The sequence below is a fragment of the Sander lucioperca genome, chromosome 15 (genome assembly GCF_008315115.2).
Source record: "Sander lucioperca isolate FBNREF2018 chromosome 15, SLUC_FBN_1.2, whole genome shotgun sequence".
Taxonomy (NCBI): Eukaryota; Metazoa; Chordata; class Actinopteri; order Perciformes; family Percidae; genus Sander; species Sander lucioperca.
Window position 1 is genome coordinate 33,234,147 of NC_050187.1, and position 22,291 is coordinate 33,256,437.

At 40.7% G+C, this 22,291-nt stretch overlaps 1 protein-coding gene and 1 long non-coding RNA gene across 6 annotated transcripts in view; one reads left to right on the top strand and one right to left on the bottom strand.

The window, feature by feature from the left end:
- The window catches only part of LOC116061698 (kinesin-like protein KIF20B), a 56,636-nt gene extending 37,820 nt beyond the window's left edge, over positions 1-18,816 (bottom strand). For 2 of the 5 annotated variants that reach the window (XM_031316009.2, XM_035992279.1), the window contains exons 1-20: positions 18,676-18,816; positions 17,639-17,747; positions 15,804-15,893; positions 15,377-15,499; positions 14,966-15,104; positions 14,092-14,276; positions 13,023-13,074; positions 12,623-12,829; positions 11,816-11,927; positions 11,303-11,374; positions 10,990-11,136; positions 9,549-9,711; positions 8,863-9,015; positions 8,591-8,716; positions 7,849-7,988; positions 7,519-7,639; positions 6,061-6,232; positions 5,184-5,368; positions 2,934-3,410; positions 1,451-2,631 (exon numbers count right to left, since the gene is read on the bottom strand). In XM_031316009.2, the coding sequence (XP_031171869.2) occupies positions 1,451-2,631; positions 2,934-3,410; positions 5,184-5,368; positions 6,061-6,232; positions 7,519-7,639; positions 7,849-7,988; positions 8,591-8,716; positions 8,863-9,015; positions 9,549-9,711; positions 10,990-11,136; positions 11,303-11,374; positions 11,816-11,927; positions 12,623-12,829; positions 13,023-13,074; positions 14,092-14,276; positions 14,966-15,104; positions 15,377-15,499; positions 15,804-15,893; positions 17,639-17,746 (3,953 nt within the window). In that variant the 5' untranslated portion in view covers position 17,747; positions 18,676-18,816. The remainder of the gene's footprint in view (positions 1-1,450; positions 2,632-2,933; positions 3,411-5,183; positions 5,369-6,060; positions 6,233-7,518; positions 7,640-7,848; positions 7,989-8,590; positions 8,717-8,862; positions 9,016-9,548; positions 9,712-10,989; positions 11,137-11,302; positions 11,375-11,815; positions 11,928-12,622; positions 12,830-13,022; positions 13,075-14,091; positions 14,277-14,965; positions 15,105-15,376; positions 15,500-15,803; positions 15,894-17,638; positions 17,748-18,675) is intronic. The other 3 variants (XM_035992280.1, XM_035992282.1, XM_035992281.1) reach the window with 3 other exon arrangements.
- On the top strand, positions 20-21,531 carry LOC116061700. The gene is made up of 3 exons (XR_004107782.1): positions 20-30; positions 5,405-5,414; positions 21,480-21,531. It is a non-coding gene; the product is annotated as an uncharacterized LOC116061700 (long non-coding RNA).
- Positions 21,532-22,291: the final 760 nt, after the last annotated feature.

The window sequence follows — 22,291 nt, forward strand, 5'->3', positions numbered from 1 at the left end:
GAGAAAATATGTTTCACAATGACAGTAATAGTCTAGTACAGAACCATAAAACAAGGTATTACAGAGAGACCGCATCTCACCATTTATTAGTTTTCTCTGCAGCTCAGGGGGAATAGTCTGAGTCAGAGAAGGATAATGAACAACTCCAGGATAACAGGACAACATACTGTTTGTTTTGTTTCTGAGAGACTGCTTTGTGAATAGATAGAGTCCATTATAAATGGTATTTAGATATTTGACATTTAGCCGACAAAAACTTTCCAGTTAACTTTGATGAAGTCAAAACGCACAGTGAGAGGGTCAAAGTTTAAGACGAAAACACGGAAAAACAAGTTCAGGTCTATTTTAATGTCCACAGTGCCATAGTTAGCATTGCTAAGCCTCAGTCCTGATTGACAGGCCCTAAAGCAGGGCTTCTCAAAGTCCGGACAAAACAGCAAGTCAATCCGGACCCAGCCCATACCTTGTGTAATGAATACAATACGCTATGAAGTGTAACGTTTTCTATTTTGAAATTCTATTGATCGATACCTTTTTGGTGATGTTGAATATACACAAGAAAATCGAAAGAAAAAACAGGAAAAAAAGTAGCAAATTCCATGTACTGGTACCCAAATCGGTACAAAAGTTGAGCAGGAAAATCGAGTACTTAAAGGTCCAGTGTGTAACGTGTTTAGTTGTTCATGATCAAAATCTGTGTTGCCCGTTCACAAACTTGTCCTTTTTCATTAATATTTACCACCACCATCAATTCCAAGTATTCCTTTTGGCTTGAAATTTTACATTTGCATTTGCATGAACTGGGGTAGACGCTCCATATTCATGCTCCATCTTGAAATACGTTAGCCAGTAAGGTACATACAGGACATACTGCTCCGCCTTTTGCGTTTTCGCTGTCACATGATAACCTCACAGGTGCTGCTAATGGAAACATGGAGGACCACACATATTCAAAATCCAAATTCCAAAGTCTTCTTCTTCGCCCAGAAAAAGAAAAAGGATATTGAAAAGAGCAAGAGACCGGCTTTTTGAAGCGTGAAGGCTACCGTAGCTGTAATACGTACTTTGAACTGCGTGGTGCGAGAGAGTTGATTGTGATATATGATCTCAACGCTAGATGGGAGAAATTCCTACACATTAGACCTTTAACTTAAATATATGTAGCTTAAAACTTTGTTGATTTGTTAGTGCCAATCGTTCCGGACATCTGACCCGGAATAAACTTACTTAAAAATAAATGGAACCAACGTTTACAAAATGAACATCATGCTGTATTGAAGAAGACTTGAAACTAGCGATTGAGACCATAAACTCATTATGAAAATGTTTACTAGGGTAACAAATCAAGCGAGAAGTAGGCTCATTTTCTCATAGACTTCGATAGAACCTTTTTGGAGCCAGTGGAGTCGCCCCCTGCTGGAGATGAAAGTTCCCACCCAAACATGCTTACCTGTTGATCTCCTCGGCTTTCTTCCCCAGCTCTTCGTCCTTCTGAGCGATGGCCTCATGCGCCACAGCCAGCAGCTCCCGGCGCCTATCCACCTCCCTGCGCCGGGCCTCCTGGACCGCCTGGCTCTCCTCCTCCTCCCGCTGCTCCCGCGCCTTCTGCAGGTTCTTCTGCAGGGACGTCACCTGTGCCTCCTTCTCCAGCAGCTTTCTCTGCAGCTCCGCCACTCTCTCTGTGGACACTTTGGCCGCCTCGGCTAGCTCCACCTGTTTGTCCTCTTCTTTTAGCATCATCTCCATTTCTGAGGGAGCCCGCTGAGCTTCCGTTTTACTGAGAGTTTCTGCCATGCTGGAAACCTTTGACTTCAGGGATGCAATCTCAGTCTGGAGATCAGAGTTCAACCTCTTGAGATCCTCTTCAGCGGCAGAGCTAGAGGAAATGTCTGAACCGTTAAACTTAGCGTCTTCTAGTTTGGCTTTCAGCAGCTGTGCAGTTTGCTCCCGCTCACTGAGCTTTTGCTTTAGATCATCTAAAGCATCTTTTTGTTCACTCAGTTTGTGTTTTAACTCCTCCAGCTGCTGCTGTGACATCACTTCTTGTTCCCGCAGCTTCTCATTGAGCTCCTGTTCCTGCTTTTCCGAGGCCTGCGACTGTTCCTCAAGTTTTGCTCTCAGCTGTTTAGCTTCTTCTTTGGAAGCACGTTCTTGGCATTCGAGCTCGGACCGGAGGTCATCCAGCGGTTGCTGCAACATCACTTCTTTGTCCTGAAGCTTCTTTCCCAGCTCTTCAACTTGCCGCTTTAAAGCTGCTTCTTGTTGATTCCACTTCTCGGTTAACCGTTCCAGCTGCTGGTCGGAGATCTGCTGCTTGAGTGCCAGCTGTTCTTTTGCCTGTCCTAGCTCACGCTCCAGCTCCAGCATTTGTCTGCGCCGGCTCTCACTTTCCTCCTCTTCCACAGCCAGGTTCTTCCTAAGCTCCGACACTTGCTCTCGCAGCTGATCACGGACACCGTCGGACGATGCTGCTGAAGTCTGCAGTTCCCGTTTCAGGCTTTGGACTTCCTGTGTCAGGGTGTGGATCTGCGAAGTCTTCTCCTGGAGCTCCTTGGAGCGATCATCCAGTTGTGCCTGAGCAGTTTGTAGTTGGACCAACACTTCTTCCGCTCTCTCCGTCTTGCTGGACACCTGTGATCATAAAAATCACTTTCTTTAGACATGCAGCACTCAGAACATTTAATAAAACATAAATAACCATTATTCCAAGACAAAACTCAAAGCTTTTGTCAGGAACACAAATATCAGACTCCGATACATTTCCTGGAAAAATCCCCATTTAACAAAAATAGTATACAGTACCAGTCAAAAGTTTGCACACACTTTCTCATTTAAGTGAATGAGAAAGTGTGTCTAAACCTTTGAATGGTACTGTTGTATGTATATTATTGTTTCACAAATGATTTACAGATTAATATCATACTGTGGGCTACCTGACGCTGTGCGGCTTCCAGTCTGGAAGTCAGCTCTTGGACTTCTTGTCGAAGTGCATCACCCTCCTGTTGCCTCTTTACTCTCTCCTCAACCAGCCGGCCCATCTCCTTCCTCTCCACCTCCAGAACAGACTGGGCGTCCTCTTTGCCACTCCTCTCTTGACCAAGTGCAGCAACCACGTCATCTCGGCTTTGCTTCTCTTCCAGGTGGGCAGCAATGGCATCCTCCTTGGCTCTCCTCTCGGCTTCGACGGCTGCCATTGCGTTCTCTTTGCCTTCTCTCTCCTCTTTAAGGGACGCTAGCAACTCCTCTTTGCCTCGCTTTAGCTCTCCGAGTGTGTCAAGGGCCTCCTCCCTTGCTTTCCTCTCCTCATCTAAGGTTGCGAGTGCCTCCTCTCTTCCCATAGTCTGGTACTCCAAAGCAGCGAGGGCGTCTTCTCTGCCTCTCTTCTCTTTCTCAAGGGCAGCCAACGCCTCCTAGGTGATAGGAGTGACCGTTCATTTCTATTTTAATGTTCAAACAGCTTTAAAAAAAAACTTAACGGTGGGGAGAGTGTCACTAAAAACAGAGATTAACAAGTCTTGCTGGTGAGAAACACTTCATTCATTTGGTCATTTCTTGTTTCTTGTAATTTCTTGTTTTCCTGGTAAAACCAGTAATCAGTAGATTTATTCTTGGTGACTGCAAAATTCTGTCCATTTAGACTCTTTTTCTGTTCAATAAATGTTAAATATTCTATCTGCTAACCTAGGTGAGCCCTAGATACATGCATGGCATAACAAACACCAGGCTAATACTATATAGGCCAGTGACAGCCTGGGGGTTAGAAAGACGAGCTTGGGAACAGGTAATTGGTTTACCTACATCAACAATGGAAATGTCGGTGCACAAAGTGAAAGGGAAACATTTGACCCTCCGGCTGTCAACATACCACTGAAAACGGCATTTACCTCCAACTGATTTTGGAGATGGTCACTGCGCAGCATTAATTAGAAGGGCTGCTTAGTCATGAGGAGGGACATTTTTGGGAATGCACACATCTTTGTCCCGATAAAACACACCACAAACCTTATACTGTAAGTAAGGGTGACCCCAAATAGTCAAGTATTCCATGCTTCGATGTAACGAGCCTGATTCATAATCGAATCTTCGCGGCGCCGTAAAGTCCAGGTTAGACCAAAGATTCTGGACGAGAAGAGTGTAAACTTGCAGCTACCTGCAATGGGCCGGTCTGCAACGTTCTGGAACCTGCCAGTTCACCCCGATGAGACGAGATAAGATGGTGTACGATCTTCATACCACAACGACTCTTGTATTTCCTTCTTAACTTCTGACTTTTAGGTTTTTTTTTAAGCTGGATATAATTTGTTGTGTGGTTAAATATTAGCGGTGGGGGGGAAGAAAAATCGATACAGCATTGTATCGCGATATTTTCCGATGCAATACTATGTCGATACACATACGCCAAGTATCCATCTTTTATTATATATGTGTGTTGGTCAGTTTGTCTGCTTGACAATCCCATTTTGCAGCAATAAAATTGAAGTGAGATGAACGCACAGAGAAATGTTGTTTCCTTTTGGGGACATAATCTGAAATTGGGATAAAATTGAAGTTGGACAAAAAGGTAATAAATTGCAATATATCGCAGAATATTGCAATATGTTTAAAATCGCAGTAATATCGTATCGTGGGGCCTCTGGTGATTTCCATCCCTACTAAATATGAATGTGGACAACGTCAGCGATAGTGAGATGCTTGCTACAGTTGCATTTCTAGAAAAAACAACGCTTTATTTCTCTGATTCATGGCTTTGTTTTAGCAACACTCGCTCTCTTCAGTCCATCTCTAGGTAGCTCGACCATATACGGTGCTTGTGGGCGCTTGTTGAGCCTCCGGGCCGGTTCAGACCGCTACAACTTTTCCCTGCAACGTTCTAAATCGGTTTTGTCTCGTCGCAAATCATTTGAAGCTTTTAATAAATCTTTTTAAAGTGGGTAAATAAATCCAACCGCTCCATGACAGATTTAAGTTTTTACTTTCCATGATCCAAGACCGACGGTCGTCACATCGCCACGATCCGCCCCCACTGCCCCCCACCCACATGATTCAACGATCAGCCAACGATAGGCAAGACTTGACGATTCTGATTTGACTATGAAAATTCTAAGTCGGGGACACCCCTAATTGTAAGAGAGGAGATAACGCTAATTAACAACTGGTTCAGGATACTTCCCTGGGGTTTTTACCTGCAGCCGCTCTCTCTCACGTGGACTCCCCTCCTCGACCAGCAAGGAGCAGCCCTGTGAGCCCGGCTCCGGCGCCCTCTGCAGGCCTCCCACTTGTTTCTCCAGTCGGGCAATCTCTGACGACTTCTCCTGGAGCAGAATGAGAAGCCTCCCTTTCTCTTCTGCATCGACTCCACTGGCTTCACCTAGGAAATAACATACAAATGAAGATATGAAAACAGGATGTGAAATGTAGGCTAGAGGTGTCACGCTGGAATCAAACCATCTATTTTGAAAGACAGACATGTTGCCATTTACCACTTTAAAAATACATTTCGCACTGTCAAACGAATATCTTATAGTACTCAGATGAAGGTTGTTACATTTTTGACATTTCTATATAAAATGCTGTTATTGTCAGTGAAGGGACACGGCCTTCATGGTTTAAGGGTAATCCAGGAAAAAAAATCGATACAGCATAGTACTGCAATATTTTCTGTGGCAATACTATATCAATACACGGACGGCAAGTATTGATCTTCTATTATATAAATTGCACATGAGAATTTACCTTTTTGATACTAGAATGATAAAAGCAACCGTTCAATTCTTTATGATGAAGTTCTCTAATTTCCAGAGACATTCTCTGTCACTCTGGATACATTGTGAACAGTTGGAGAGAAACATAATTGGGATATGAGTGAACTGATCCTTAACTGTGTGCTGGGTCTAACAAAATACCAATGGAGGCCATGAAGTCATGCTGTTGGATTATATTTATCTGTGGATCAGAGCTCCAGACCCCACACACCACGAGTGAAAGGAGCACAGCTCAGTTTGTCTTTTACTCCTCCCATCTGCCTTTCAGACATAGTGATGGATTCATGCGTGTTCTTACCATTGTGTTTGAGAGCCATCTGCTCTTGGAGTTCCAACACCTTTCTCTCCAGCTCCTCCACAAAGTCTCCTCTGTCTGCCTGAGCCCCTGCTCGGCCTGAATCCAGACATTTATGAGCAGCCTCAGCGGCCTTCTTTATGTCTGCCAATTCAGAGGAGTCCAGAGATGTGTCCTGCAGGAGGAAGGAAACATCAGAGAAGTTAGTCCGGGAGATTAGTGAGCACATCGCCATGAGGTGGTTCAACCACACCTAGTCTCGCATCGCATTCCGGGATGGGAGAAAAATGTGATCTGGTTTATTGGCATTTCTTTAACCCAATCACAATCGTCTTGGGCGGCGCTAAGCGCCGGACGGAGCCATGGTGCCTCTGCAAAACAGCTTCAGAAAGGAACTTGTTTTGGGGAAAACCAGTGTACGTTCAAAGGTTGTTGCAACAGAAAACTCAGATTGGACAGATAGTCTATCTAGCTGTCTGGATTTACCCTGCAGAGATCTGAGGAGCAGTTAACCATAGTCCTTATAACACAACACAAAGAAAGTGGAAGGTGAGGGACATCCCGCCGAAAAGAGTGATATCCGCCGGAATTTCCAGCAATGTCGGAGCAATCCCGGAAGTGGAACGCTGTGGGTATAGACTAGACCACACCTGTCAGAGTATCCTGGAACAAATATACTTAACCCATACCTGCTTAAATGGCTACATACAAATGTCTGCTTGGGTAATTAATATAAATTGTCAAAAAGAGATCAAATAACTTGTCTGACTTTGTAGGCAATGTTAAAAAATCTTGCAATTCCCTTTGCTCTCACAGCAAATAAAGTCGGTCTAACAGGAATCATCATTATTTCAGTGGCTTTAGCAAGCCGGTCAAAAACAGGCCATAATTAAGTAATTAAGCGCTGGGCGATATGCCGAATATCACGATAATCTTGACCAAATATATCGATACCGATATTGCGACGATATTGTAGGGTTGACAATTGGTGCTTCCACAAAATATTTTTACAATGAGATGTTAGATAATCATTAATAACGTGGTAAACAGTTTCAAGTGAAATTATATACTGTCTATGTTGACATGCATGCACAAAAAGAGTGTGATGTTAAGACAAATCTGCTAATCTTCAAATGATATTCCCTCAAAATGTTTCACAACAGATTTTCTGAGAAAATTAAGTTAGTATGTGCTTGTTATTATCAATTGTATATCACGATATCTCAATATAGGATTTCATCACGATAGGACTCCATCGAAAGACGATAAATTATCATACTGAATTATTGCCCAGACCTAGTGATCGGTATCAAATATAGATTCATACGTTCATGTTTTAATCATTATATGTTTGTTATCAAAAACCTGTTTTAGCATTGATTCTGACATGTACCCAGCCAACAAATACACAAAACAAACAACACATGGAGTGTGATCCAAGGAAATGAGAGATGGTGTTACCATGGCTTGTGCATCGTGACTGGGTCCAGCGTTGGCCATTTTGTCAATGAGGTTCTTGAAGATCTCCAGCCTCCTTTCTGCTCGCTCCTCCAAGAGTTCTCTCTCCCTCGCCAAGCGGTCACTAAACACACACAAATTATCATGCCCAAATAGTTCCTGGTTACACATAAATAAATTTTATATATATATATATATATATATATATATATATATATATATATATATATATATATATATATATATATATATATATATATATATATAATATATATATATATATATATATATATATATATATATCAGAGACATACACAAACAAAAAAGTCTCACTTGTAGTCATTCTGCATCTCAGAGAAAAGCTCTGAGAACTCTCTGCTGATTTCCTCTCTGACCCGCGCCTCCATGAGCAGGCTCTCTGCTCGCTCCTTCTTCAGCTGAACCTGCAGCTGTTTCAACAGCGCCACCTGCCTCTGAGGAACGGGACACAAAATAGCGACGCACAACAATGAAAAAAAAAACAAAAAAAAAAACTGTTTAAACACTGAAAGGATTTGTGTATCCACTAGTGAATATGTTAAGTACCTGTTCATTAGAAACAAGATGTTAAATCTACCCGTCTATATACTGAGCACCCCCAGGACTCTCCGAGTTAAATGTAAGACTTTTTAATACCACTTAGGATGAAATTTAATGCCAACTTTACAGCAGTATGATGTTGTGTGCAGTGTGTTTGTACTCTAATCACATAAAATATGTAACACATTTAGAGCTCTTATGCTATAAACAAAAAATACAAAATAAAGTCAATTTAAATAAAAATATAAAATGAGAAATAGTATTCAATTAAGTTGTTCTGAATGAAGAGTAATTTACTTACTCAGGGTTACAATCTACCTTGCCACACTTACAGCCTGTTGCTGCTTTACATATATTTATGTTTCCTTATCCCTGATGTTTCAACAATGGTCCTGCTGCTAGTTTTTAATATCTACTTATTTCTTTTAATAAGTCAAGCAGTTAGAGGCAACTCCTTTGTTAAAAGCACTTCATGTAAAAATGGTAAGAGACTGACCTGGTGTGTCTTTTTACCAACGAGAATTCTATCATCACTTGCTTCGCCATCCTCTTCGTTGCCCGTCTGACCCATCGTGTCCTCCATCAGGCTGTTTTCTTCCTCATACTCGTCGTCCTCATCCTCCTGCACAAAGGATTTTAACATCATCATGACTAAATGGACCTAGCGATACTTCAGGCCAAGAATCAAACCGCAGCAGTAGAATATTGCATCAACTGTAATAAAGAAAAGCCAAAGAGCCTCATGATGTGACTCGGCCTCCACCCCACCTGTACATCCTCCAGGCTATTATCCCAGCCAATCAGGGAGCTCCTCCTGCTGCCCCGCAGAGCCTTCCTGTCAGCATTGTTGATGATGAAGGACACCTCACTGGCAGACCTCTGGGGCAGGATGGGAGGGGGCCTGATGGACAGAACCACAACCTGGAAACAGACAAGCAAAAAAAAAAAAAAAAAAAAAGAAGAAGTATATAACAAAATCATTACTGCATTGCATTTCAAGGTTTTGTCTTTTTCAACGTTTTTGTCGCTTTAAGCTAGGTATTTTGGTGCCTTTTTGGTGAAGTTTTCTTTGCCTTTTTGGTGATTTTTCGACATTTTTGGCCTTTTTTGTCGCTTTTTTTAGAAGTACGTTGCACCTTTTGTTTCTCACCTTTTCCAAAGTGTTTTCGTCATTTTTTTTACCCTTTAATGGAACTTTTTTCCTAGATTTTTTGGTGAGACACTGAATTTTGGTCAGTGGCTATTCAATAATGTATATGCATTATAATGATGTATTGACAAATGTACTGCATTTGGTCGTATTGCAGCTTAACAGAGGACTTTAACTGTCCAAACTGTGATGCAATTTTCCAGGTGTGTGTGTGTGTGTGTGCAAAGTCTGCAGCTGAATTAAAAATGAGTACACTCTCAGAGAGCAAAGCACAATAAGAGAGAAAATAAAAGTGCGTATGTACCTTCTGTGCCACAGCAGAGAATCTGAGGACGTTGAGAGTCTCATCGTACATGGAGGCACACTGGTTGATGTTGACGATCATACAGGCTTTACCTCGACCGCAGAAGAAGCCCTGCAGGTAGTGGGTCAGCTTGCTTTCCCTGAAGGGAACATGATGAAGCAGCCTGAGGGAGGGAACAGCTTAGTTAGCATTGATATACTGTCTGTATATTGGGCATTCTGAGCTGTTTTTTGCTGCTACACTCTTGAAGGTGAATTTGTGGAGAATTCTCTTAATCATTTTTTAGGAGGTAGAACAACAACAAGCAGCCATGGCTTGTTTTTGCATGTCTATCCACATTGTTGGAGCCATTACATCACTTTGTTTTGTTTATATAGGCTACCATGTTGGTTATGCCAATTAATATGCAGTTTTATGTTTGAGCACTGGGTGGAGCATTGCCTTTGTGAAGGCATAAAGGTAATCAGCCACAGGTACACAGGTGTGTGGGAAAATGGGGACAGCATACAGCTTTTCACCGTGTCAGTCGTGTCAGTACGTGTCATTGTTTGATTTGTTTGATGAGGAAAATGAATGGAACTAAACCAGAAATAAAAAATGGACTGTAATGCTTGTGGGACGGTGAGCAGGCCGTATAGTAAAATAAATGTGTCACAGCATCGAAATGCAGACAAATTGTGGACATTGATTATTGGCACGCAGAACACGCGTCCAAGCAAGTTCTCCCCTGATCCCACCGTATTGGCCTAATGTAGGAGTTGATAAAAGACTCTACACACATAGACAGGCAACTTTATCATCCTATTAAAGTTTGGTTTGTATCCACTTGATGAATTCAAGTCCAATATACATTCTCCGCAAGGAAAATAGCTGTCTCTTCATCTGCTAGATACAGTTAACCAAAACAAGTGTGCTAAAAAGGAGGATAAAATAGGGCTGGGCGATATGGAGAAAATCAGATACTGCGATATTCTTGTCCTAATACCTTAATGTCGATATTGTGGCGATATTATAGGGTTGACAATTGGTGCTCTAACAAAATATCTTCACAATGCGATTTTAGATAAATAATCTTCAGTAATGTAGATATAATGACTAAGTGGGTAAAGGTAAAAATAACAGAAGAGCTAGAACAGTCTGGTAACAGAAAATGACATCACTTTACTGTAATGCAGCCTATAAAACCAGGAAAAAGACACATAAGCCATTTATGATATTACAATATCCAAAATCTAAGACGATATCTAGTCTCATATCACGATATCAACATAATATTGATATATTGCCCAGCCCTAGGATAAAAGGCTCTAAAGGGTTTCAGAGTTAGGTGTCAACTCTGAGATTTCCGTACTATCGAGCAACCTTTTCATAGTCCATGAAGTATTTTGACTGAAAAGGAATTGAAGACACAGAAAGAACGACGGACAGGTAACAATCTCACTTGGCCTGCTGATTGTGTCGTAGAGCGTTGATGCATTTTCCCAGGATGAGCAGTGAGGTGTTGATGTTTCCGGCCTCTTTCAGGCGCTCTCCTATATTCTGGGTCTTGGCGCATCTCTCCGAGCCAGCCAGGTCACACAGACACAACCTCATGACAAACACATGTATCCACATTAAAGACGTCACTCTTAAACAACGTCTGTACTCTTATGTTCAACATTTCATGCTTTAATGCTGCCTTGTTTCACAAGCATACAGTTACACACAGAAAACATATATCTATATATGCCATCTAGATCTAAAGTGTCACTCACTCGCTGACTGCGTGGACCCTCGGAGTCCCAATATCTTCAATTCTCAATATGCGAATGGAGAATACACTGTGACTGCAAAACGACAAAGAAAATAAATAAAATCAAACACACATTTCAGCTTTAAATAATGATATTAGGCTCAGTGGTCGATGACTGTCAGCCATCAGCTATCGACCAAACCCTTTTAGAAGGGGGTTTAAAATAGACAAAGTAGAGACACATGTGGTGGGTATACATAACAAAATCACTCGTGAATTTGTAGTAAACATGTTATTAACATCAATAACCAAGATACGATAGAATGCATAATATGAACATTCTCTTGCCTAGGGCCCATGAAAGGAGGACATTATCGAGGTAGAATATCTTTGACAGTTTATACCACAGAACATACCAACGGTTCCTTATTGTTCCAGATAAAGCTGGTGATCTAGCAAGCAATGCTTATTTGACTTTTGCACTTGTTACGTTGAAGTGTGAGGCAAACTTAAAGCTGGTGACTTTCACCCTCACCTCCTGCTGGAGAGCTGGTTGAGTCGGGTGGAGGAGAAGCTCTGGTTCTTCTTCCCCAGCTTCATCACCTTGTAAGCCTCTTCTGCACTATTCACCTGAACCCAACGCAGGTCTACGTACAAATGCACGAAAAACGGGATAGTCATAAAAAACTGAAATGGTCCCCAACTGGAGAAACTTCACTCATTTTAAAAACAAGAGCTGCAAGGAAGGTCACTCATTTTCAAACACTTTTGGAAACGGGCAGAACCAAAACCAAACATTATAGTTACTTTAAAGTGATGTGCATTTTGTTCAAACTATTAGCAAATATTTTTCTCTGCATTATTTGAATCAGGGTTTCTGCAAGACAAATTTAACCTTTTGAAGACCATTATTGATGACATTTTTTATTTACATTAAAAGTACAACGAAATGCAGAGTCACTAAAGTAATTGCAGAGTAAATAAATGTATTCAAATTAAATAAAAGCGACACAGTAATAATAATCTGTACATATACAGCAAATTATATTTGGACTATCCAAAGAAAGAATTACAAAACCACGGAATAAAAAAAATTAAAAAGTATTTCAATGAACATTAGAGGTAGCGTTACATAGACGTAGGGAAATTAAGACCTGTTTAAGACCTAGAACACAATACTTATACTAATTTAATACTTTTTAAGGCCTAAAATTTTGATTTTGAAATTTTAGACTTCTTTAGGATTTTTAAGACGCCGCGGAAACCCTGTTGATATAAAAACAACTTTAGACTTCTGTCAGGTTTTGTGGCATGTGTCTGCCCCCCGCCCGCCCCTTCAAACCTTTGACAAAGGCGTTGCCCTTGACGTCCTGTGAGAGGCGCAGTGCGGCCCTCCTCGGGGCCCCGCTGGGTACCACCTCCAGGAGGTCGTGAATGTTCTCATTGTAGATTTCACAGAAAGAAACCCAAACAGAGAACCTGGTGTGCGCTCCCACCGCCACGCTGATTTTGTCCCCCGCTGCGACAGTCGTGTCCAGCATGGAGAAGCCTGCGATGGACACAAACGTTAAAAAAATCGTTGCCTGTGGTAACACGCTGAAGTTGACGGTGCCGTCTATCACAATTAGTACAATAGTATCACATTGCACCGGTGGTTTCAGTGTCAGATTTGCAGCGACCGCAGCACGAAAAACAAAAAGCAGAAAATAATCAATAAATTAAAAGACTAATCTAAATCTTGCCTTCAAGAAGGGTCTTATTGGTCGAGGTCAGGCTGGCATTGCTCCTGTCACTCTAAAAGACAAAGAGTAAAGATGAAAAGGTTAAAAATGCATCAAAGACATATTCTTTTATTTATCATGTATTCAAGTGTATTTATTTAGCACTTTTTAGAGCAATGACAAGAGTAATTATTAAAAACAAATAGGACAAACAAACAAAAAAAAGCTCCTGAGCTGCATTTTTAAAGCATTAACAGTTTATATCTGGGGTAGAGTGAGGTTTACTTTTACTTTACAAGCTTTAAGAAAAGGATGACCAAAAAAACTTTCAGGCTTATTAGCGGCATATGACGGTAACTGACCTTTGTCGATCAAAAAAACAGACAGATTCAGCGTCTGCATGGCCTATTTCTCGCTTAAAATGTTTTCAGAAACACGTTTCGTGAATATTTAGTGTAGGTTGCCATCTATCTGACCTTTTAGAGCTCTAAAAGTCTCTTAAAACATTGAGCAGCCACAAGCATGTCACGCCCAAAAGGGATATTTTGCCAATTTTATTCAGGGTGTGTCATTTGTGTCAGGCAGAACTCTGCTGCTCAGAGCTCCAAGCAGTGGCGACACGGAGGGAGGCCAAACACCGTTCACCAACACACTGCCATGACACAGAGCTTGATTCTAATTCCCTAAATCTCTCTTTAAGGCTTGCCCACTCATGAGTTGTTTTAGCTACATGTTTCAGTCGCCAGTCTCAAACACATCCGACAGATTATCTTATTACACTATTTTACATCAACACAACTGTCTACAAAGACTGCATAATGGCTCCATTTTACTCATGTTTTACATACGTAGCCGCAATCCAAAGCGAACGTTTAAGCTTCAAGTCGATTTTCTTCCATTTTACATGCAAAACAGTACAGTGTCTATGTATTGGGTTCTGAATGCTGTGAAAACACAGGCGACCCGCAATGCAGTGCTGTGCCTGAATGACTCCTATGTAGAAACTTACGAAGGACTGGAGCTGTTGCTCTGCTAACATGCTGCCAGTTATGTTCCTGTGGTCCGCAGCAGCTTTGGATGGATGGCTTACCTCTTTAAGCTGTCTGAAGAAGTTTCTCTTGAACGCCACTTCCTCAGCCTGCTGCTCCACGGTGAGCCTTGTGAACTCTTGGCAGCGGTGAGGTTTGATGCTCATCCCAGTGAAAACCTGTTCATCAATACTGCTGAAAATAACATCGAGAGACCTGGGCAGGATACCGGCATCGGCATCTGGCCCTGGAGTGACAAGAGCACATTGTTGGATCGTTACGAGTTAAGGTGCTTCCATCACTTCCTTAAATCAGTGATTCCCTGAACTGAAAATCACGTAACTCCATGTTAGGGCTGGGTATCGTTTAAAAATGTTCGATACTGGTACTGATACCAATACCGTGACGTTGATACCGGTTCCTAAGTGATACTTTTTGATACCAATTTCATTTTCAACAAAAATAAATTAACATTACAGCACAAATCTTTTTATTTTTTTCTGCTCCTACTACGTGAGCCCCGTCTCTGTGCGTAACGCAGAGTTTTTTTCAGCCAATCACAAGCATTATTAGATCCTGGTAGAAACATGCTACATGCTTATTGGCTCCCTGACGCTGATCAGATTCACTCCTTACTGTAGGTAGTGAAATTGGGTACTGAATGACGAGGCATTTTTCGATACTCGATACTAAGGAGGCAATTCGGTCGGTGCCTAAAAAGTACTGAATTCGGTGCACAGCCCTACTCCATGTGGCTATCGCTTATCAGACACAACATGAGATCTGACATACAGGATGTGGTGGCAAAAAGCTTCCCTGCATCTAATCTGAAACGCACTTCCTCCCGAGACGGATTACGTACCAAACTGCAGCAATAATTGTTTTGCTTAATTTAAATAGCAGCACTGACTAAATGTCTGAGAGAGTGGAACACACCTAAGAACGTGAAGGTCTTCCCAGCATTGGTGACTCCATAAGTGAAAACCAGAGAGTTTCCCCCTTCGAGAACATCTTTCACCAGATCCTTTACGGTGCCCTGAAAGAGCTCTCTCTGTGTTGTCACAGGACCATACACCTAATGAAGGGAGGGAATGAGTAGGACATACGGTCTTATTATTTAAAAAATAATAATGACAACACTCCCATCTTTCATGTCAGGATTTCTCAACCTTTCCTGGCCTGTGGCCCTGTTTTCAGGTCCAGAAACTAAGGGAGGTAGACTAAAATGCATTGCATACATACATACAAGTGACGATATATTCAAAAGGAATTCCCTATTAAAATGTGTATGGCAAAGATCAATATAATAAAGTCTTTTGGTTTTCTTATCTGCCAGGAAACACCAACCTGAGAGAACTGGAAGCGTTGTCCAGTCTGCGGAAGGGATTTGTCAGTGCTAAGCCTCGCTGACAGGGACAAACGTGGAGGCTTCAGCAAAACTGTGTCTGGGGACTCAATGGTAACACAGTCCTGTTATAAACAAAAAGGGAAGAGGGTTAAAAAAAAAGAGGGAGACAGAAGAGAAAAAATAGTCATCTCTCTTGCAGAATTATTCTGTTTCCGTTCACATTTATTTAAGTGGTCTGCAGCATCATCAACTAAGTAATCAGTTATTGACTTTTGACAGCAGAACATTTGAACAGTAAAGCAAAGACTGTTTTGGGGAGTGTTTTGAAGTGTCATTAAGTCATCATTTTCTGAATAAATACCATAAACAGAGTTTCTAAAAAAAAAAAAAACAGCTATAACTATTTTATTTGTCTTTATTTTTTACCTGCGACTCTCCATTATCGCTCTCTGCTGAGCTGAAGGGTCGGATGCGGAGGTAGACCTGAAGGTGTTCCTTCTCCTCGATGCTGGAATGCTGCACAACACACAAGGGTTTAATTAAAGACGGCAAGAGGTAAAGTTAAAGACTACATTGGGCTACACACCCTAAACTTAAATCATAGGTTGACATTTATTCCAGAAGTCGATCTAAAAACAATAGTGAGGTGGCCAAATGAACATTGAAACAGGTTTTTCTTGGTGTACTTCCTCCTGTTTATGCAGGACATTAACAAATCCCTTCCTAATGCACTTTTAATGTAAGGTATGGGGGGGACAAAATCAACAATCCTTCTATGTTCTGCGCGAATATATTTTTATATAGTTTTTCTAACGTTAACACGAGCTGTGAGCACTGGGTTAAACACGTCGAGTGCTTATCTTCCAAAGTCTTTTCAATACAAAAATACTTTTTCTCTTTCTGTTCTTCCGCTGCAGCTCAGGAAAACAAGGTTTCTGCAGGTTTCAACAACTCAAATTTAAGACTTTTTAAGGCCACATGTGTCAAACTCAAGGCCTGGGGGCCAAATCCGGCCCCTTGCAAATTTTGATCCGGCCCAACATATCAATTTAGGTTCACAACTAATATTGGCCCGCCTAGTTGTGCACAACACCAAAAAAGTCAGTCACCCTGTAATTATGTGACACTTAAAGGAGATTTTGGCAGATTTGCTGACTTTGAGCCTCAGAAATTCCCCCACAACCAGAGAGGTTACATATTCAGGCCGTGAAACAGGTTGCTGGGAGTCAGCTGTGCGGTAGCCTGCTTTTAAAAATGTAATCTTTGTTTTTCATGTTTTGCTAAATTCTATGATGGCAAAGAAAGTTTTTTGCCGACTTTTTTAGGGTTTTACATGGCCCAAACTGTATGTTAGAAAGCTATATGAGATATGCAAAAAAAACACTTTGACTTTTTCGGTTAAATACAAGCGTGTCAGTAAACTGTACATGTCCGGCCCTTATTGTGATTCTCATTTCCAGTGTGGCCCTTGGTGAAGTTGAGTTTAACACCCCTGTTTTAAGACCTTTTTAATACCTCTTTAAATTTATTTTTATGACCTATATCACCACATAAAAGTACAACGAAATGTAGAGTCACAAAAGTACTTGCTAAATTAATAAAACACATTAAAATGGAATAAAAAGCGACAGAGAAACAATAATCTGTAAATATACAGAAATTACATTTTGACGAGCGAAAGAAAGAACTACACCACAGAATAAAGAATATAAAAAAAACCTCCAGTGACCATTAGAGGTAGCGTTACATGGACACAGGGAAATTAAGACCTGTTTAAAATGATTTAAGACCTAGAACACAACACTTCAGCAAATTAAAGACTTTTTAAGGCCTAACATTTTTATTTTGAAATTTTAGACTTTTTAAGCTCCCAGCCGAAACTCTGGCAAATAAACACTGGAACACAATGAAGGCAATGAATACAATGAATATGTAAAAAAAAAAAAAAAAAAAAAAAAATGAAAAGCAATATCACAATAGTCTATAGTCCAGTATGCAAGTCCAGTGTCTTCTTCCAGTGATTTCAGATTCTTGAAGAAAAGACTTTTAACTGCATTATTCTTAAATGATGAAACAGGTGCATGTTGTTTAAAACTATATAATGCACTTTATAATGCACTAAATACAGCAGTCATGCTGTATTAGTATATGTGACATAGGTGTATTCTGCCCATAGTCACCTGTATAGAGATACCATACCATGTCATTAATCGCAAATTGATTGTTGGTATCGTTGTGGATTAGCGTCAGTTCCAGGTTACCTGTGGGTCTGGTAGGGTGCTGAACTCCGATGAGAGATCCCTCTTCAAATCGTCGACCACTACGTGTTCCTGTACGTCAGCCTTGGTGTTCAGGCATGATTCCATCATCCTGCAACAAATAAACAAGGAGAAAACTAAAAGGATAAAGAGCAGGGTTTTTCCTCGGTTTGTGTAAGACTTAGGAGCACGTATTTGGCGGGGGGTTTAGGGGTAACTCCCTGAAGAAAATGTTACGTTTTTCTATTTGAAAAAAATGCAATTTCCCTATATATTTTGTGTCTCTTTGTAGTCGTGTTTGGTCTCTTTTTGGTCGTTTTTGTTTTCTTTGGTCATCTGACGTCTCTTTGTAGTCGGTTTGTGTCCCTTTCTGGTAGTTTTGCGTCTCTTTTTCACATCATTTTGGACCATTATTATCACCGTATCTGTGTCTAAAACGTTGGAAAAGCTAGAGCATTTAATTTAAAAACACTCAAAAAGCTTAAAGACAAAAATCGCTTAAGAAGTCTGAGAATAGTCTTTTAGTTACATTTATTCAGCTTAGGTGTTGCACCTTACCTTACAATGGCAGCGAAAACACTGAAAAGTAAACCAAGACAGCACCAAAAAGCCAAACAGTGACCAAACGTTTCCCTAACGTTACACCAAAGACAACGCGAACTTAACGTTAGCTAATTTGATTTAACTTTAAATAATGTTAACAACAGTTAACGTTGATAAGAAAGTGTCGACTATTGAGCCAAACATTGCTTTTAGTGGTGCTTAATTGACGTTATCTGTGTCAGCCAATATATAAATCAGTTTAAAGTTAAATGTTTATTTACAAAAGTTAACTCGTTTCAAATTATGTTCACTAGCTAAACATTTAGCCAGCAAACAAGCTAACTGGTTAGCTAAAAATGTTCAGCTGACGTGCAGCCGCACCTGTCAACCGATACTAGTAACGTTAACGTTAACATGGTTTAAAATGTCGGTTTACTTGTACAAAAAGAACAAAAGGATGACAGTCGAACTGGGATATCAGTCCACGAAACACTTACCTGGCAGTTATGTTTGGGGCATTAGTTACTGAGACAGAATAATATTCTTTTGTGTGATAGCAAGCTAACTAACGTTAAACACAACAACACAGCCGCGGTCTCTGTTTGAAACGGACCTATCGGATTCAAGCAGAAACTGCGCATGCGTCCTTCCTGTGTTTTTCTTTTTCAGGCTACAAACCAACGTTAAGGCTGCATGGCGCCACCTACTGTACCGGAGTATGTAACACAAACTTTAAACAACCATGCAGTCTAATGTAAACAACCAACGCTAATGCATAAAAAATAACTTTATATAGAAGTTATATTATGGATATTTTATATTCATTTAAATATAAAAAAAACAACCTTTTAACCTGTACTTGTTTTCCCCCTGTCTCTAACAGTACTACTTTCTACAACCTATCAGCACATATTCAACAGCTTCCTATCTGACGCTGTCCTTTTCATCCTTTTCTGCATTCAATATTCCTTTTATGGTCAGAAATCATGCTATCTAATGTAAAGTTCCAAATGCAATGTCGTGTTTTTGGTGACTGTTTAGATCCAGACACACATTTGTAAGGAATGTGTTCATTCCTTACAAACACATTACGTGACTCAAAATATACTGAACTTAATGCAATGTGTAAACAAAATGTTGTTCCTGTAATTCACGTTTTTATTGTAAATCATAGCCTACCTATGGATATTGTTGAAAGTATTCTGAATCCCCCCTCCTAAAAGGATAAATAATAATTATCATCATTATCATCATCAGCAGCATTTATATAGACCTAGCGCTTATTATTTACACAAAGCAAATAACTAGGCTTTGCATGCACTTTGCCAAAATATGTAACTTCTACCATAATCCACAGTCTCTGCCCTACCATCATCAAGTTACTTCAAGTATTGTATTTAATATTTCAGAGCATGTCTAATAACCTTGGTGAATGAAGATGTTTCTTCTTTCCTAGCAAAAGTTATAATGAAATACACATTCTTTCAGACTGCATCTGGGTCTGCAACAAAACATATCCCTCACTATAATCAGTATCAGAAAAGGATTTATTGCCGAGTAACACTTACAAGGACAAACACACAACAAATATGTACATTATAACTGTTTTAAAAATAAGAAAAGAAGGCTTTATGGTTAAGTGTGTAATGTCCTAGATGTTGATAAATGTGCAAAAAGTTCAGGAACTATTTTTTTGTGCAATATACAGGTATAGTCCAGGATGTATGTTAATGTAACGTGTAGTGTCTAGGGGTGGGTGGGGGTGTAGAGACTGTGTCAGTGAGGGTCCCGGACCTTGTTAGCCTCATGCCTCCTGAAAAGTTTGTGACCGGGGTGGGAAGGATCAGCCACAATCTTTCCTGCGTGCTTCAGGGTCCTTGAGGGACGGCACATGCAGCCAATCACCTTCTCAGCAGAGTGGATGCTACGCTGCAGTCCGCCCTTGTTCTTGGCAGTGGCAGCAGCGTACCAGATAATGATGGAGGAGGTGAGGATGGCCACTGTGAGGATGGTCGTTTCAGCAGCTGTTGCAGTTCAATTTAGCCAAGAAAAGTTAATAATCATGCGGCGACAACATTTAAGATTAGACACCCAAAACGACTAGTTAAGATTAGAAAAAGGATGGTGGTTTGGGTTAAAAAAAAAAAAGGTCCCCTTAGTACTTCCACGACACAAACACCCGTTTCCTGGGTGAAAGTCTTGAGTTTTCCCTGTATCTTCTTCTGGGACAATAACTTTGCTTCCCAGCTTGAAAGACCTGTGTGTAAATACCAAATACGTGGTAGACACATAGGCGTCGATTTCGGTGGGGACGGTGGGTACGCGTACCTACCAGATTTCGTCATGAGTCATTTTGTACCCACCACTTTTTTGAAAACCTCGATCTCAATTTAGTTTAAAAAAAGTCCATAAGACATATAATTCTTGAGCGACAGATGCCAAAAAATCCACAACAATCTCTATCCCCACAGGGCAGACACACACACACACACACACACACACACACACACACACACACACACACACACACACAGCCGCTCTGCTGCTGCGCTGGCTGCACGCTCTCTGTTCACAACACTGCCTGTCGGTACATTAACGTGAAAAAGGCTTAACGTGGTTTAATGTACCTAAACCACGATCAATGATCACCAAATTTCTCATGGCCATATCTTGTAATGAACACTTAAGCCTGTCAAAAGAACTAAACCGAAATCCAACGATTATAGAAGTTATCTCACATTAGCGTTGTCTTCTTCATTGGTGCCTATGGCGAGGAAAAAGCTTGTACCTAAACAATGATCAATGATTACCAAATTTCTCTCTCATATTGCTCCTCATAACGACTGAAAACTGTCAAAACATCGAACCAGAAATGTGGTGATGATTGGTCGTTGTTTAGGTACATTAAACCACGTTAAGCCTTTTCACGTTAGGACTTATAAACCCCATGAGAACCGTGGGGAGTCAACCCACAGCCGCTCCGCTGCCCTGCTGAAAATGTGAAGCAGAAACGCTTAATGTCAGATAACGTCCATAATATTTGGACTTTGGGTTAGATTTTTTGACAGTTTTCATTGGTAATGAGGAGCAATATGAGAGGGAAATTTGGTAATCATTGATCATTGTTTACGTACATTAAACCACGTTTTTATTCATTAATAAGCTACAGGACAGCGTCTTTCAAAACATGACCTGCGCAAAAAGAATTAATGCGTCATTGCACCCAGCACTTCTGGAAATGTACTTCTGAATGCGTCTCTGTCCCCAGCACATTTCAAACCAAACTGACGCCCATGGGTAGACATACGAATTACAGTGCATTACTTATGTAGCGAGATGTACGAACAGCCTGAGACATTTAAAGAGGTTATAAGTCATACATTTTCTGACTGTCAGGCAAAGATCATAAATCTGTGTGTCTGGCAGGCAGAAGGTGTTAAATATGTAGACAATCTGGCAAGGAATGAGTAGAGATGGGCTGGTATATATACTGCAAGGCTGAAATAGGAAGTAGGTGAGTATGTGGGCAGGGAGGAAGTACACATTTCCTTGTTTCCTCCTTCCTCAAAGAATTGATTTCAAAATACTTTTGCTGGTTTATAAATCACTAAACGGTTTAGGGCCAAAATACATTTCTGATCTGCTAGTACACTATGAACCACCCAGACCTCTCAGGTCATCTGGGACAGGTCTGCTTGTTGTCCCCAGAGTCAGAACTAAACAGGGGGAAGCAGCATTTAGTTTTTATGCTCCACATATCTGGAACAAACTCCCAGAGAACTGCAGGTCTGCTGCAACTCTCAGTTCTTTTAAATCAAGGCTGAAGACCTATCTATTTGATGTTGCCTTTCTTTAAATAACTTCATTTCTTATACTGAAGTTGCATTGTTGACACTGTATGACAATCTATATAAGCATATAAAGAGAAATTCCTATTTTATCTGCTTTTATATATTTAACTGTTTTAATTGCTCTTCAATGTTTCATTTCTTATACTGCACTGTAACTTTTATTCTTGTATTTTATCATATTAGCACCGCCCATGATGATTGTGATTGGTTTAAAGAAATGCCAGTAAGCCAGAGCATGTTTTTCGCCCATCCCAGAATGCTG